Source organism: Triturus cristatus, chromosome 10, assembly GCF_964204655.1.
Source record: "Triturus cristatus chromosome 10, aTriCri1.1, whole genome shotgun sequence".
Classification (NCBI taxonomy): Eukaryota; Metazoa; Chordata; class Amphibia; order Caudata; family Salamandridae; genus Triturus; species Triturus cristatus.
Genome location: NC_140593.1, coordinates 152,043,697 through 152,061,672, shown reverse-complemented (window position 1 = coordinate 152,061,672; position 17,976 = coordinate 152,043,697). Strand labels below are relative to the sequence as shown.

General features: G+C 48.4%; 1 protein-coding gene across 1 annotated transcript; it reads right to left on the bottom strand.

The window, feature by feature from the left end:
* Nucleotides 1-2,855: 2,855 nt before the first annotated feature.
* Nucleotides 2,856-11,699, bottom strand: LOC146789079 (uncharacterized). The gene is made up of 10 exons (XM_085629982.1): nt 11,552-11,699; nt 9,948-11,408; nt 9,067-9,159; nt 8,700-8,804; nt 7,983-8,092; nt 7,605-7,799; nt 6,314-6,476; nt 4,910-5,075; nt 4,325-4,419; nt 2,856-2,941 (listed from the first exon to the last, which is right to left on the bottom strand). The coding sequence occupies exons 1-10, from the start codon at nt 11,697-11,699 to the stop codon at nt 2,856-2,858; spliced, it is 2,622 nt and encodes an 873-aa protein (XP_085486108.1).
* Nucleotides 11,700-17,976: the final 6,277 nt, after the last annotated feature.

Sequence of the window (17,976 nt, the reverse complement as noted above, 5' to 3'; positions counted from 1 at the left end):
CACAAAATACTTAACTAAGGACGTCTTCTTACCCCAACAGAGGCCCGTCTATCATCTCGCCTTACCATACATCACCAAAGGAAGGGCCAAGGTAGGGCGGCAGTCAGGGCAGCGGTCAACAGTAGCCGTCAGGAAGGAGTAACCGCGCTGCAAAAGACCTTCGGACCACTTTCGACATACAGGGGTCGCTTGACGTGGCTCTCGAATCCTCCGGAATTTTCTTGCGGGGTTCCTCACGACCTTCAGGCAGAACCGGTACCACTGAAACCGCCCCACGTTGGGCGCCAGTTGAAGAACCAGAACCTTTTGGGCCTGGCGTGTTAAGCTCCTCTTTGACTGCTCCAGTGCTGAAGCTATTGAATTATTGAGCCTGTTGCTTCGACGCTTTCAGATGTGCTTAGTCAATGGCATGGAGCAGATCAACGGCAAAGGCTGTGTTGTCAGTCCAAGTGTTGTGGATTGTAGCAAAGGAGGCTGGTCAAGGAGGAGTAAATGAATTCCTGGAAGTTACCATTATGAGGTGATGAGCTCCACAATAGGAAGTCTGGGGGGCTACAGTCTAAATGAGTTGTCCACTGTTTCGAAGGGATGTGGCCCGAGGCAGGGTGGGGTATGGCACGGACGAGACATGGTCAGCAGAGGTGAAACACCTGTCAGAGGGCGGAGCTAAGGCAGGAAGTTTCAAGGTGTCACTCGAGTTATATTGTTTCCCTGTTCAATTGCATCTGAACTTTGGAGGATGACTTTTGGCGAAATGCATCCACAGAAATGAAGACATATATTGGTGGGATTGTTAATTAGGGTGAGAAGAGTTTTATAGGGATTAATGGGTAAAAGGTTGGTACTGCATACACTAAAATTATTCTCATGTTCTTGTGTGACAAGGTCTGATTAGTAAATTCAACGTAAGTTTTATATGGAGAAATCAGAACAGAAGCATTCAGCGGAATATCGTGTGCAGATCATGTTTGCTGTATTTTGCATAAGTCAGTAAAAGTCTAACATATTACTATTTTTTGTTTTATATTGAGCTTCATCTTGCTTTTCTGCCAAACCTAGATACTGTACATAACATAACCAGCATTACTATTGCAATATTTTCTTGTCACACCTTAAACCACGTGTCCAAAGGCTGAGTGGTTTATAAATGTCGCCAGTACTCCGAGGTGGCAATACAGCAAATCTATATATGTCAGTAATGGAACATATTACAAGTCACCTGTTATGCATTCTTTAGTTTTGATGTTTTCTATGGGGTAATTAGCTGGCAAAAACCTGTTCTCTTAATGGGCACCGATTGGAATTAGAATGTTTAGGGTTTGTTTCCCTTTCATTAATAATACCTCTTATAAAATAATGGGCAACGGTGAAGGGTTTTGGATTTATGTGATTCTGTGGCTGCAGCGTTTACTCCGTAATTTATCACATTTAACACATATTTGCGGATTTCAACAGAACCTATTGTGTCTACCTCAAATGGATAAAAATAATATTTTCAGAGAATGTGCTACATAATTTGCCTTTTATTTCCGCTTAGTTTTGATAGCCATGACACATATTTTTGTTCTCCCTTGAGCCTAATTCTAGTAGCCCAGACAATGGTAAAGGTCTGATGCAGAGTGCTTTTTGAGTCTGTGATTATGATGATGAAACCCATATTTCAATGAAAACTATTAAATATTTCCCAAACTTCATGGTAAATATTGGCTTTATACCACTGAATTTTGCACAATTATTGCACACACACACTCACACATACATGACACCTTTCTTTCACAGCTGCATCACAGGAGGATTCATGGTAAAGTGTACCCCTGACAGCAAAGAGAAAAGACAATTTCTATTTAAGGGCAATTTTATTTCAATAAATACAAACTCCAATATATTAAATAAGTTAAATACTATGTGTAGGTCCCTAAAACTCAAAATCTTCTATCAGGGATCCTTGAAGCTCCTCTCGGTTGGGTGGCAGGCACCATCCAGTGAAGCCAATAGTTCTGGTTGCAACAATATGGGATGTCTGGATCTGACAGTATTCTGTCACACGAACCTGGTGAGAGGTCTGACAGGACCAGACATCCTAAGAGTAACAAAATAAATAGAATTTTTCAACAACATCGGTATCAGCTATAAATTAAAATTCCTTTAGGGCAGAGGGTAAAAAAATACATTTATGGTATAATGCGAGTATTTACCAGTGGATGTATTGTTATGTTATATTTTGCAGCTTAAATAGCTAAAACATGACGGACATCAAAGTATGATTGTGCGTCTATCATTTAAATAGATATGGAAATACACAGTTTTATAACTTCATTTACACGTAAAACACAAAATACATTTGGATAAATACAGATAGAATGTCCCAAAAATAAATACGGATAAATACAGATGGAAATGGTCAAAAAATAAATACCATAAAACCGGGAACCTTAAATATAATGTACAAGCAAAGAACACAAACAGAATGCAACAGTATATACATTAGATCTGTGCCCCTGCATCCTGAGGGGCGTGGAATCGAGGATCTGTCGCTGTACACATCACCAAGCGCTGACTTTCAGGTCCATGCCCTGTTGGAGTGTGAAGGGTAGAAAATATCTGCAAATCAATCAAACTGAAGCATCCTGACAAAAAAGTATTGTGAGCTGTCTGTAAGAATGTCCGACTCCACTGCCGTCTGTAAGTCTGTTCTGGCAATGTCTTCCCTTCAGCTCAGGCTCGACGCGGATATCCAGCCTCAGATTGTGATACTTCTATTTCTGGTTAATAAAGTGCAAATGGCAGCTGGCTCAGGTCTTGTGCGGATGCTTCTGTGGTCAGTAGACCAAGACTTGTCGTGGCAAATGGTAGCCTCACACCTGCAAGTTCTTCACCCTCTCGAATGTCTGCATGACGTGGCTGGTGGGGACGCAGCCCTCCCTCACGATGCTCAGGATCCCTGGAAAGGAAGAAGCACAACAGCATGAGATTGAGAGGGCTTAGAGAGTTCTGAGGTCTGTGAGCAGCAGAGGGAAGGGAAGAGACAAGCATAATGAGCACAGTAGGGATTGGCTCCTCAGCATCCAATGGGTGATGGAGTCCAGGAGGGAACCGCCCTCTCACATGGCATAAATTGACTGGAGAAAGGGTGGGGTCTGCGCCCTCAAGGAGACATTGAATGACTGGGGCAGGGTGGGATATCATGGAAACAACAAACTGCTAAAATACAGACTCAAAATCTTTCACTGCCAAAATATCTACCACAAACAACAATCCCCCTGAAAAAATGTCGACCCACAGTAAACTCACTATCAAGCACTTGGCCAATAAATTCAGACAGGAGATGGAATAGTAAGTTAACTCTGTATTTTAATAATTATGGAGTGAGTCTCACTGGAATTAGGAACTTTTATCTGGTCTAATGCTCTTTAAATAGACATTTGTGTATATTTGTGTATGGTCAATATTTTGTAAATTTGCATGTAAGAATCTGTGATTCTGAGGTCTCTATTTTCAGATGGGACTAGAGTAAGGACCTTCAGGCATTGGGTAACTTGGGCGGGTGGAATTGTCCCTGAGAAAAAACAATGGGTTTGGGAAAAAAATAAAAGATCCCGCCTTGGGGAATATTCTCTTACTGAAGGAGGTTCTGGGTCCATGTGCTAACTAAGTCTGAGTGAATTTGTAAGCACTATTACTAAATTTGATGAATTTGCAGTATGCAATTTGCAACATTTCTTCTTTATTAGAGATGGTTTTGAGCATAAAATGCCTCCGTAAGAGACATTTTTTGCTGATTAAGTCTTCTGCCAGTATCTAACATGACTTTTTAATGTGCGGTATATGCTACCATGAAAATTTCATGCAAGATAAAGGCGAACTGAATTTCACACCGTTCGCGTAATTTTAGCAAAATTTTGTGAAACAAATTATGCAAGATGGTACACCAATAGTGCAGACTAATGATAAAGAGAAATGCTTGTAAAGTTGAAAGTAGGGGTCAGGATTTGGCAGAGGTAAGAAACCTCTGGTGGCATCCCTGCAAACTGAACACGCGCTTGGAGTTTTCCTCAGGGGCTCAATAAAGTGCATCTCTTTGTTACGCATTCATCTTAGCCCCTTTAATGCTTCAGCTGTCCATTCATTCTGGGCTTTGTAAGTCTGTATGCCTTGGACACCAGGAATCCACTGGATCCGGACTGTTTTTTTCCCAAATCTCATGGCAGGTGGGAAGGGATGGGGGGTGCAGAGCCCCCTGTTCATATCCAAGGATGCAACTGATCTAGTTTGGGAATAGCAGGGGACAGAGATGAAACAGAAACAAGCATTGTTTAAGACCCACCTTCGTCTATTCTCAGACAGTTCACCACCGTTGAGCCCACCATCTCGTAGGAGTCCCCATCACACAGCACCCCCTCCAGCTTGTGCCGTAGACGCCTGAAACACAGAGCAGAAATACAAAATCACTCATTTAAAGAAATAATCGACAAAGGCTCAGGTGCTAGGGATTAAGGGAAAGCCGGAGGAAGGCAAACATCTACCTGACCTCAAGCTCAACTAGTCAAACACACCTGTGTTTAATGCACCCACATATAGGCTTATGCCAAGCATCTCAAATACCCTAAAACATATGCGTGAGATATCATCAACACCCTTTTCCCTTCTTTCACCTTTCAGTAGCACCATTCTAGTCATATGGTTAAAAAAGCCTAAACTCATTCAAAATAGCTCACCGTCCATCAATACTCCAACACTCTTCCATTCACCTTTCAGAATCTTCAGCTCACGCCCTTCCACAATCCTTGCCCCTGCCCTCAGCTCCTAGCAGCCATCTAGTAACTCTCAAACCCCAGGCACCATCTCTTATGCAGAAGGCCCAATCACAACCTTTTCCCGATTTCAGCCCCTGTTCTGAATGAGTACTCACGAGATGACCATGTCATGGTGGGTGCTGTCACACTCCCCACTGGGATTGGCAGAAGTGATGGCCAGAGGGCCGGTCATGTCGGTCAGGTGGGCAGAGATAGTGTGGTCCGGCACTCGGATCATGATGGAGTCTTTGGTGCCCACAATGTCATAAGCTGGTCCAACTCCTACAGAAGGAGAACATAAAAAAATGAATCAGCAACAAGTCAGGTGTGAGTGATTGAGCATTTGAGTTTGACTGTATTTATTTTCTCAGCATCATGAACAGAGTTGCTGTACAGTGGTGCCTTCATTTGGTTGTGCTTAATCTGAGCAGATGTTTGAATGGTCTAGCCTCAGAACATAAAGAGTTGATGAAGGTCCTTGAAGACGTGATTGCTCTAGTTGTGCAGTGGGCACACATACTCCATTTAGTATGACAGAAGCTCTTCTAAAGCATTTCAAACAGACACGGTCCGTGCAGGAAACAGTGGTGGGGCCACGCTGGGGGGGTTTCCAGGGACGATGCAGAGGGGAAATTAAATAAAAAAATAATTGTCCCTCTGCATGGTCCCTCGATATCCCCCCAACGCGGCCCCACCGCCCCACAGCTGTTACCTGCACGGACTGCGGCTGATTAAAAACTGTGAAAGGCATACACATTTGTTTGTTATATCTTGAGAGGCCATATATATGTAATATGTACATGCAATGGGTACATGAGATGCGGGGTCTGTGTGCTTTAGGGGTGAATGTGCATGTAATACCTGCATGAGATTGAGGTCGCTCAACATTAAAGGGGGGACTGCACCCTAATATGTATATGCAATAGCTGCATGTGATAGGGACCTCTACAGAGAATGGGGGTCACTGGACCCTGATATGCACATGCAATAGCTATATGAGATGGGGATCTGTAAACATCAGGAGGGTGAATGTACATGCAATGCCTGCATGAGATGGGGTTCTGTAGACATCAGGGGGTCCATGTGCATGTGATACCTCCATGAGATGGGGGTCTGTAGATATCAAGGGGTGAACGTGCAGGTAATATCTGCATGAACTGGGGTATGCATATATTAGGGGGGGCTAAATGAACTCTGATATGTACATACAATAGGACCTGAGATGGGGGGTCTGCAGACATTAAGGGGTGAATAGACCCTGATCTGTACATACATTAGCTACATGAGATGGTGGTCTATAGACATTGGGGGGGTGAAGTAATTCCTGCAAGAGATGGGGGTCGGTACACATGGGGGGGTGAATAAAGCATGATCTAGACAAGCAGCATATACATGAAGTGAGCACACCCCTGAATTTCCGCAGGCACAATTTCTGGCATTTGTAGCCCTCACCGCTCTAGCCTCCCCAGCCCACCTTTCTTTGACAAAGAAACAGCCCATGCAGAAGAGGTCACACGTACCCATCCTCTTCAGCCACTCCCCCTTCTGGACAATGCAACTGATACCCCCAGGGTAGACGCTCCCCATGAAGTCCCACAACAGGGGGCTGAACGGGGGTCTCACGGCCCGCAGCTGGTCCAGGTGGGAGATGCAGATACAGATGGGCTTCTCCAGGGGTCGGTCCTGCAGCGGATGGAAGAGAGGGAAGTAATGAATGGTTTAGAGAGAGATGGGGGAGGGCAGGGCCTTCAGACATTATGTGCAGGATGACGTGATACCTAAGTGACCTTAGACCCAATCACACCACCTCTGTAAATAAACTAAATGTCTCTAGTGCTAGCCAACAGATTGTACAAGTTAAAAGCCTGTATGGCCTTCTAATGACACTTACACCGTGACTCCTGATGTATGATGATTTATGTTGAACACGAGTTGTCTTTTGGCATTGTGACTGTTCTAAATATGTATCATTAATCTCAGATATTGATGCAAATTCCTGAGGTCTGGAAATCTGTTGATTTCCATACCCGTCACATTACCCACTGGACTGTCAATGTTATTGTTCCTTTTTACTGCATGTTTAAATAAATACAATCCTTTCCATTTGTAAGTACCACACAGCTCTAATTGTAGTTCTGTGTTTATATACTTATGTTGTTTGGTAGGGACCTATGTCTCGCAATACACTATTACCCTCGGTCCCTCTTGACACACAGGGTTGCCTTGTTCTTTGTTACTCTCTTTCTAATGTCCTATAGCAGACAGACACTGGCCACAGAGTTCAATGCAATGGAATCTGCACAGTCTGAGAATGCAGACTCACTGTGTAATCTGGGGCATTAGTATCTTTCTTGTGCATGTGATAGCATCTCGCTGGGATCTTCTGCCCCTAAAGCAGGGTTCTCTCCTGCGACTATGTGTGGACTGGAGCCCACACTTCCCTTATCACCCCCATCTCGCACTCTCCCCCAAAGTATGACAAGCTACCCTTTAACCTGGCTGCTTTTCTTTTTTTTTTTTTAAGTTTTGGAGTTGGAACTTTCGAGGCAGATATTACCATGAAAACCCTCACCTGCAGAATGGTTTTACCCTGTAATTTCCATGTCAATATATCCAACTGTACATACTCCAGGCTGGTATCACCACGGTAATCACACAGAATGGTTTTACCCTGACGTTTCCATGACAATGTCCCCGCCCACAGGGTGACTTCTAACTGTTCTAGTAAAAGCCATCCCTTATTCTTGAATGACAGAGCATCTGTCTCGGCCTCGGGTAAATTCCGCCGGAAGTTTACTCCTCGGTGCTCACCTTGATGGTGTAAATCTTCTGGATGGCCTCGGGGTGTTTGCAGGAGGCTGCCAGAGCGTAGACAGTGTCTGTGGGGACCCCGCACACCCCACCCTGGTCCAGCAGGGCAGCGATGGTCCTTAGACTGCTGGTGCGATAGGAATCGGGGCACACGCAGGAGTCCGACGCCTCAACTTTCTCCTCTGACTTCGTTTCCTAAAAGTGCAAAGAGCAGACAAGGGGTGAGACAGCGCCACCTACAGCTGTCCTTGAGCAGCACATGCACATCCCAAAGTTAGAGAACTAAGATGGACTGGTTATTTGAGAGACACATTTATCGAACTGAGTGTTAATTTAAGAATAGTTATCGTAACATATTGCATGTACTTATCACTGTACCTTGAAGAGAGGTGGTCCCATGGGAATAAGATCCTTGCTGAAAATGCAGTTTCCAAGAGATGCCGCCGCTCCGTAGATACAGACGACACTGAAGACGGACAATACTGTGACTGAAAAAACACACAAAGACGGGAAAATTAGACTTTAAGTTTAATATTATCAACAAAAAAAGAGGCGCGTGCTGATCACGTTGATGTTAAACCAAGACAGGGGTTCCTTCAGGAGGGATTTAAAAAAGGTAAATGCCACCCAAGACGATAAAATATAAACATAAAACATAGATTAATTTTTCACTCTACTTCGGTCTGTATGAAATTAAGTGTGGTAATGCATTTAAACTGGTACATGAACCCCTGTCTTGGTTTATACTTAATTGCCCTGGTTCCTAGGGTTATGGGGCTCACCCCAACTCTTCGTATTATAACAAGGAGATGTTAAGGCAAAAGTGGAGAGACAGATAAAAAACACTAAGAAATGTGGAGGTCTGGCAGAGAACCAGACACATGTCAGGGTTGTAACTGACTCCATTCGAGCCAGGCTTGTCAGGCACACTCCAGTCCTTTCTACAGACCACTTCCCTTTAGCTCCCAACACATTACAGGTGGACTCGGGATGGCACTTGATAGAAATTGCCTGTTTATCATGAATTAACCCTTTGGAGATCACTGACATGCATTAACACACAAGAGGAACCCACAGTGGAAGATGTCCACTTACTCTCGAGCGCGAGGGGCAGACATTCCAAGGTGAAGAGCAGGAAACAGACCATCACCGTCTCCATCAGCAGGGCGAGCAGCACCAGCACCACGTTGGCATAGGCGACTGTGGAACAAGCAGAACAGGATGGCGTCAGATGTCGGAAATGACATATTTCAGAGGTCAGTGGGGGTCACAGTTGCTCAAGTCTTTAGATGAGGACACTACGATGCCCCAGAACTATGGACCTATGGTGCATATGGACCATCGAGTGACAGACACCGGCCCGAGCCCACTACAGCCGGAAGCAGCTGCTGTCTGTCAGGGCACCTGGGCCTCAAGTATTCAACAGAGGAATGACTTGACATCGGTATCCGGAGAGACTTACCCAAGGACATCAGGAAGACATTGATGACCAGGAAGGTGACGGCACCAACAGTGAATGCACCATAACTGGCGACGTGGATATTCAGCAGGGGACCTGGAGAGGGAAGAGAAGGAGGAGCAGAGGGTTAGTCATGGATGAAACAGAACATAGGAAGGAGCTCTTCCTTCAAAGGCAGAAGATGGCTAGGAGTAGAGACAAGGGATGAAGGAGGACCATATACTGTCCAACACCTCACTTATCTAACAGCCAATCATGGTGCTAGATATTGGCTTCTGATGATGTGTAAAAGTGTATCTTCCACCTCATCCTAAACAGGTGCGCCCTGATTTGGTGAAACACACTTCTCGAAACACCTAATCCCAGTTTAAGTTGTTTTCTCGCATGTGTCAGAAAACAAGGGATAATTTAATTCTGGTAAATATGCCCCCGGGTACAAGAAATGAGCAGTTATTTGAACAAAAGTGATAATAACTATTGGTTCTTCCCACAACTGGATTATCAACAATAGTTTATCCAGATCCATTAATAGTTCCATAAGTCATTAGTCCGCTCCTAGTGACCACCAGCTGCACTCCTCTTCCACCCTTTGCCCTCCACCTGGCAGCCATCACATATGATCCCTACCAGGTACTTCTTCAGGTCACTGCTTAAAAGGACCCCCAGTCAGAAAAAGAACTGCATGTGACATCATCAAGAAACTACCTGCATGCATGGCTACTCCAAATAAAACTAATAACCAAAAATATACGTCACCCCCACTGCCCCTACTGGTATGCCTTAGAATCTAAACCACACAGAAGCTTCATGACACTGGATCCATAGGACTTTTCGGCAAACATTTTGCACATTGTAAAGAATAAGATTAAGAGATCACAAGTTACCTGCAAGTCGTAGCCACGCCCATGTGGCCCATACAGCAGCATAACAGAATGGTAGGACCGACCCAAATCTTCGACCTCTCTGGACCACGATCCTGCAGACGTACAACTGGAAGAGAGCGCCAGGGATCAGCACCCAAGGGATGGAGAGGTGGGCTCTGGTAGGGTCATCGAGGGACCCCTGGATGGCAGAGAGTGAGGCCAAGCCATTGCAGATGAAGAAGAGGGCATCAGGGAGCTGGCATCTGGTAGTGCTGACCTCCTGGCCCTCCTTAGACCTGCTGGTGACGCACTTCAGGCACAGCAGCAAGTCCTGGAGCATAGCCGATGACATCACTTGGGGTCCAGTAGAGATCAACGACTTGTCAGCGATGGAGTTAATGAGGCTGGCAAAAGTGGCGTAGAGGGAGGTGGCTGTGTAAATGCTGCAGACCACTCCGAAGAAGATATGGGATCCCTGGAGTGGAATCTGTTGGATGGTGGAGACAGTGAGGAGGAGGAAGCATGAATTCTGCAGCACCTCCAGGAGGTCTCTGTTGAGGGACATCAGGCAGAGGAGGCAAGCAGCGACCAGAAAGAACCAGCCCCCCACCATGCCCGCTCGGCTCTTGTCCACATTGTCCCCCGAGAGGAGCACCGTGAGGATGAACTCTTCCCAGGACATCAGCAACCAGAACAGGCTGTGGAGTCCAAGCTTGGTGGTGTGGTATACGTCTTCTCTCAAGTAACTGTAGTAGCTGGCGCAGAGCTGGGACAGCGCATTGATGCTGACCCAGATGGCACCAATGTAGAAGGTCTTCATGTACCCAAAGGAATAAAAGGCAAAGATGAGCGAGGCCACAGCGTCAGCGATGTGTCCCAAGGCCATGGGCTCAGCGTACTTGGAGTTCTTCTTGGTCTCCTCCCCGATGCCACTGGAAGAGGTGCTGTTGGCCGAGCCCAGAAGCAAGACGCTGAACATGGGGTTCCCGAAGCCTGGAAGGACATTCCTCTGGGTCAGGCCCTTCAGGAGCAGGGCAGTGGCACCATAGAACCCAAACAACACAATGAGCAGCTCCAGGGTCCCCGAGACTACCAGCGCCCACTGTCCGAAGAGCCCCACTGCCTCGAAGACCAGTGTGAGGGTGATGGCGCCAAACACGGAGGGCATGACGTAGTTAACGGTGGCCGAGCAGAAGGAGAGGATGAAGGCGACGGCGGTGTATGCCACCAGCCCTGCTACTGCGCTCTCGCTGACCGGAAGAGGGGAGGCAGCCATGATGGTCTGGCTATTAGAAATGTTCAGGGTTTGTGTGGTGTTGTGGATGGTGGGATACGCTCCCAGGACGACACGTGTAGCCCCATAGCTGCTCCAGAGGGCGGCGAATGCCACAAAGGCGGTGCTCCCCAGGTGATCGTACTTCCGGAAGCACAGGAAGCCAGCAATGAGTTGTGTCAGTCCTCCAATCAGGATGAGATGGACCCCTGCAAGAGATAACACAGGAATTGTCAACACGGGTGTGTGTTTCTGTGTGCGCGAGTGTGTACCCCCTCCCTCCAAGTGTCCTATACATGTTATCCCAGCGCCACCTGTAACCCTTTGTGTGATCTGTGGCTGCCACACTCACCTGCCAGGATGTTCTCCACCCCTTCAGCGTTCACTTTGGTGTGGAAGGAAAAGAAGTTCTGTAGGGCCACCAGGAAGGCGCTGATGACGTTGGCGAGGAAGCCCATGACCGATGGTTCACTGTAGTACACAGAGGCGAAGCCTTCCATGGTGAGTGGTAGACCTGGGGGAGGGGAGAGAGGTCAATAGATAAGAAATTAGCCACAGGTGAGAGTGGGACAGGAGGTGAGAGGGGCAGGAGGTAAGAATGAGATGGAAGACGGGTAGCTGGGAAAGACTCAGATTAGATTGGTGCACGAGGTTAGATGGGGAACAGGAGGTGAGACAGGAGCCAGAGGCCTAATATCAGACAGAGGTGAGAGGGGAAGAGGATGTGAGAGTGGGACAGTGAGTGAGATGGAAGTCGTGAGAGTGGGACAGTGAGTGAGATGGAAGTCGTGAGAGTGGGACAGTGAGTGAGATGGAAGTCGTGAGAGTGGGACAGTGGGTGAGATGAAAGACATGTGAGTGGGAAAGTAGGTGAGATGGAGGAGACATTTGAGAGTGGGACAGAGAGTGAGATGGAAGAGACATGCCAGAGTGGGACAGTGAGTGAGATGGAAGAGACGTGAGAGTGGGACAGTGGGTGAGATGGAAGACAAATGAGAGTGGGACAGTAGGTGAGATTGAAGGCATTTGAGAGAGGGACAGTGGGTGAGACGGAAGACAAGCGAGAGTGGGACAGTGAGTGAGATGGAAGGCGTGAGAGTGGGACAGTAGGTGAGATGGAAGGCACATGAGAGTGGGACAGTGAGTGAGATGGAAGGCAGGTTAGAAAGGGGCATTGGGTGAGATGGAAGACATGTGAGAGTGGGACAGTGAGTGTGATGGAAAACGTGAGAGTGGGACAGTGAGTAAGATGGAAGACGTGAGTGGGACAGAAGGTGAGATGAGAGAGACATGAGCGAGACAGTGTGTGTGATCAAAGACTCTTGGAGGAGTGGGACAGTGGGCAAAATTCGAGCCAGAATTCAGATAGGAACCGGGTGTGGGGGGGGGGGGGAGGGACAGGTAGTAAAATGAGAACAGACACTGAAGTCGGTGCAGGGGATGAGATGGGGCTGGGCAGTGAAACTAAGTCTAGGGCAGGAGATAAAACGGAGCTTAGAGGTGAGAACAGTAGCTGAAATTTTGTACATGTTTACGAGGTGAGACCAGTTAAAGTTAAATGTGAACCAGAGGTGAGATGCACAGAGAGCGGGCAGGTGGAGATCGGACAGGTGTAAAGTGAGAGCCAGGCAGCCTGTCGATCAGTGTAAGGTAGTGTAAAGGGCCACACTGTGCAGTGTGGAGAGACAAGGACAGGTTGCTCACACTAAACGGTGTAGGCGTGGACAGGTTGTTCACAAGAGGAAAGTATCACAGAGGGACGAAAGTTTGTACATAACGAGGGACGGGAGCTCTGTTTTCCGTCACGGGCCGCGCCTCCGTTTTCTTTGAGGGACCCTTGGGTGAGGGTCGTCTAGCTTCCTGTATCCGAGGGACTCTCCTTGAGGATATGGTCTGGAAAGACGCCCTGTGACGACCGGTCCTATTTCTGAGGTGTACTCTGTGAGGGACGGTCTTGTCCCTGAAGACTCGTTGTGAGGGTCGTTTTTGTTTGGGGTGCTGCGAGGGTCGTTCTTGTTTGGGGGTGCTTTGTGAGGGTCGTTCTTCTCTCTGAGGAGTGCTCTGTGAGGGTAATTCTTGTCGCCAAGGGGTGCGCTGTGAAGGCCGGTCTTGTCTCCGAAGAGTCCGCTGTGAGAGTCGTTCTTGTTTGGGGGTGCTGTGAGGGTCGTTCTTGTTTGGGGGTGCTCTGTGAGGTCCTGACCCCTCAGACAGCAGCTGCTCCTCTTCTGCTTGTTCTCCGCTCGGGCAGGTTTTATACAGTCTGAGGAGGGAGGGGCTCGTGGAGGTGGTGGGGGGGGGGGGGGGGGGGAGCCCTGGAAGGTGTGTGGAATTTTCCCCTCGTGTCTCTCCATCCTCCCCGTCACCTCACCCTGTCCCTCCTCCGAGCTCCTCCCACTCCAGGAGGCTCGAGAACGACCCGAAACTTTTATTTATCTTGAAACAAAGTTTAAAATACAGAGATTTCTCTTCCTAGGACAAAGGTCCCCGAAGACAGAGTGGAATGTAATAAAATAAAACTAGGGGTACATAAGGTAGAGCTCGAGAGATTAATTCATATTTAGTTTGAGAAATGTATATTTAGAAGTTATTTTTGTAATAAAGATGATGGTGGTTATTAATATTATTATATCCAAGGCAGGTCTGGGCGACGAGACGCAGTTCCCACAAGGACAAAGTCCGCGCGTGGATTGTCCCCCGCACGCGCTGCCGCGAGCAGGGGTTTCCTCGTGAATACTCGTGGCAGCGCCGTAAGGAAGTGAGTCTGATTGTGAGAGAGGGAGTGAAAGAGAAGCTGGCTCATCCTTTCACAAGAAGCTCCCAGTGGTGACTTCACGGCTCAAGCAGAGGACCCACGCCCAGAATCAGACTTGTGCAGTATCATGGTGGTGGCACCAGGGCTGGGTGTTGTACTGAGACCTTCGACCTGATCACTCATTCACAAGGGGGTAATTGTGGTGACTTAAGGGTGCAGGGAGTGAACCCTCCCCAGGAGGACACCTTCTGCAATCAGATCAGAGTGGCTGTACCAGGAGGGCAGGGAGTGGTACAGGGTCTGGTGCCTGGGTCACACATTCAGAAGGAGCTCACTGTGGTGACTTAGGGGGTGGACCCCCCCCCTCCAAGGAACAAACTTGTACAATGAGATCAGAGAGGTTACACCAGGAGGGCAGGGAGTGGTACAGGGACCAGTGCTTTTTTTTTTTACAGAGTTTTATTTAGCGCGAACTTGACGAGCACCAGTTGCGTTACATTTTTGTTAGGCGGGGGAGATTAAGTGATTTGCCCAGAATCACAGAAATTGAGCGTCCTTGCCAAGACTCGATTAGAGGTCGACAGCCCTTGCTGTTAGGCCAACTCCTCTCCTGCTTGGGTCACACGTTCACAAGGAGCTTCACTGGTGCCCTCAGGTGTGTGGGAAGTGGTGCCCAGGTATGTCCTTCACAAGAAGCTGAGTGTGGTGACATCACGAGTGGGGGAAGTAGTGCCCAGGTATGTTGTTAACGAAGTGCACTGTGTGTGAAACTCGCAGTGTAGAGAGAGAGGTGCAGGACCCAGCTATGCCTTTCACAAGGAGCTCAGCTCACTCTGGTGACATCAGGAGTGCAGAGAGAGGTGCAGGACCCAGCTATGCCTTTCACAAGGAGCTCAGCTCACTCTGGTGACATCAGGAGTGCAGAGAGAGGTGCAGGACCCAGCTATGCCTTTCACAAGGAGCTCAGCTCACTCTGGTGACATCAGCAGTGCAGAGAGAGGTGAAGGACCCAGCTATGCCTTTCACAAGGCGCTCAGCTTACTCTGGTGACATCAGGAGTGCAGAGAGTGGTGCAGGGCCTTGGTATGCCTATCAAAGGAGCTCATATGGTTCTACCGGGGTTGAGGCGGTGATACAGGTCCTAGACATGTCTTTCACAAAGAGGTCTGTGTGGTGACAGCATGGGACACAGGGAGTGGTGCAGGGCCCACGAATGTCTTTGACAAGCAGCTCCATATGGTGAGACCAAGGGTGCGGGGAGTGGTGCAGGCCCAGGTATGTCCACGATAAGCAGCTCCATATGGTGAGACCAAGGGTGCGGGGAGTGGTGCAGGGTAGGCCTGGGCAAAAATTTCGTTCCGTTCGCGGAAATTGCGATAATTTGACATTTTTGCGTTCCGCGGAGAGCGCGAAAATGTCAAAAATTCCGGTTTCCGCAGCTTGGCGATAATTTGTTTCTTGCTCGCGCTGTAAAATAATACATTCTCGCGCGCGCGCGATCGCCTTACCTGAATCCCTGCGTTCGCCGACAAGTTTTCTTGATCCGGTCGCGTTCTCCATGAGATGTTGTATTGTTTTTAGCCATTTGCGCTGTCTCGCGACAGTTCGCGCCCGCAGTGACGTCATGCGTCGCACGATCACGTCTTTCTTCTCGCGATCATGCACCGCGAGAACAACTCAAAACAAGATGGCCGCGCCCGCAAGCAACCACATGGGTAAGTTGGCGACCCGCAACCATGCAGAAAATCTCGCGAACATGCCGGAAAAAAACTTCCGCATCTTCGCGATATTTCTGCTTGTTTGCGATAATTTTAAACATTCTCGCGATAATTTGCGAAGGTTAATTCCGCAAATTCCGCCCACCCCTAGTGCAGGGCCACGAATGCCTTTCACAATAGTGAGACCAAGAGTGCAGGGAGTGGTGCAGGGCCTTGGTACGCCTATCTAAGGAGCTCATATGGTTCCACCGAGGATGAGGAGGTGATACAGGTCCTGGGCATAACTTTACAAAGAGGTCTGTGTGGTGACAGCAAGGGACACAGGGAGTGGTGCAGGGCGCATGAATGTCTTTCACAAGCAGCTCCATGTGGTGAAACAAGGGGTTCGGGGAGTGGTGGAGGCCTGGGTATGTCCTTGCTAAAGACCTCCATGTGCTGTGAAAAAAAGGGAAGCCGGAGTGGTGCTGGAGTAGGTTACGTCTTTCACAAGGAACTCCATGTGGTGAACAAAGGGGTGCAAGGAGTAGGGCAAGACCTTGTCATGCCTTTCACAAAGAGCTGCATGAGGTAACATCAGGAGTCAAAGCACTGGTGAAGTCCCACATGTGTGTTTCACAAGGAGCTCCATGTGGTGACATTCAATTTGAGGGAAGTACTGGAGGTACAAAGAACTCTGTATGATGAAACTAAGGGGCACGGGACTTGTGCACTGCCCAGCAATGTCTTTCACAAGGAGCTCCATGTGTCACACCAGAGCTAGAAACAGTGACATCAGGAGTGCAGGGGCTGGCCACGACCAGGCATGTGTTTCACAAAGAGCTCCATGTGTCACACCAGAGCTAGATACGGTGACATCAGGAGTGCAGGGACTGGGCCACGTCCAGGTATGTGTTAGACAAAGAGCTCCATGTGTCGCACCAGAGCTAGAAGTGGTGACACCAGGAGTGCAAGGAGTGGGCCACATCCAGGTACGTGTTTCACAAAGAGCCCCATGTGTTACACCAGAGCTAGGCATAGTGACATCAGGAGTGCAGGGACTGGGCCACGGTCAGGTATGTGTTGCACAAGGACCTCCATATGTCACACAAGAGCAAGATACGGGGACATCTGGAGTGCAGGGACCGGGCCACAGCCAGGTATGTGTTTCACAAGGAGCTCCATGTGTCACACCAGAGCTAGATACGGGGACATCTGGAGTGCAGGGACTGGGCCACAGCCAGGTATGTGTTTCACAAGGAGCTCCACGTGTCGCACCAGAGCTAGATACGGGGACATCTGGAGTGCAGTGACTGGGCCACGGGCAGGTGTGTGTTTCACAAGGAGCTCCATGTGTCACACCAGAGCTAGATACGGGGACATCAGGAGTGCAGGGACTGGGCCACGGGCAGGTATGTGTTGCACAAGGACCCCATGTGTCACACCAGAGCTTGATACGGGGACATCTGCAGTGCAGGGACCGGGCCACAGCCAGGTGTGTGTTTCACAAGGAGCTCCATGTGTCACACCGGAGCTAGATATGGTGACACCAGGAGTGCAGGGACGGGCCACGGCCAGGTGTGTTTCACTCATAGAGCTCCATACTGTGACCTCTGGAGTGTAGGGGGGCATGGCCTCGTACAGTTCCCTCAACAAGATCACTCTGGGTGTCCCTCCTTTCCATTCTAAATCTCCTGATTTTATCACAAATATGCAATAGATTTTTACTGTAAAAAAATTCGCCCCTTTCTTAGGGTTCATGTGAGGTGAGATCTCCGAAGCAGAGGGGCGCAGACGGGAAGATGGGGCTCACTCCGGGAATTCCCCATAACTTTCAGCTCCCTTTGGGAAGTTCCATCTCTTCTGGGGGCGGAGGGGTGTTGAAGTAGCACGGGACTGACATCTCGGCTCCTCAGGGGACCCTACTCAAGGCCTTTGTTTCGGGACAGAAAAGACTCCGTCAATTAACATAAGACCTCTTCATTTAATTATTTGAAAAGAGGGGGCACGTCATTGCCGACGTCAGTGCGCTTAAATATCTGGTAGCGTATAATAATTACAAGCAAGATAGACTGCCGAAAGATAAGAAAAGACAAAGCGATATTTGTAAGTAGCTCCTTACGAGAGTTATTGTTATAGCGGGGCAGCCCCTCTCTCCACCCCCCTTAGACACAGCTCATACCCTTCTGACCCCCCTCTCCTCCTACCACCGGTCTGCAGAATACAACAGGTTCAGAGGGGGCTTTCAGTCAAAACTAGTAGCACGTCTGTTAGAGACAGTCTCAAGGATAGAAGAGACTTTTTATTTATTTTTTGCGATGAGGTGGCACT

What these genes read in the sequence shown, in the direction of transcription:
- LOC146789079 (XM_085629982.1), bottom strand. Translation starts at nt 11,699, where the DNA reads ATGGAAGGCTTCGCCTCTGTGTACTACAGTGAACCATCGGTCATGGGC. An exon ending in GGTGGAGAACATCCTGGCAG is followed by an intron (nt 11,409 to 11,551) that starts GTGAGTGTGGCA and finishes TATCTCTTGCAG; the next exon opens with GGGTCCATCTCATCCTGATT. An exon ending in TGGGACCACCTCTCTTCAAG is followed by an intron (nt 7,800 to 7,982) that starts GTACAGTGATAA and finishes TTGCACTTTTAG; the next exon opens with GAAACGAAGTCAGAGGAGAA.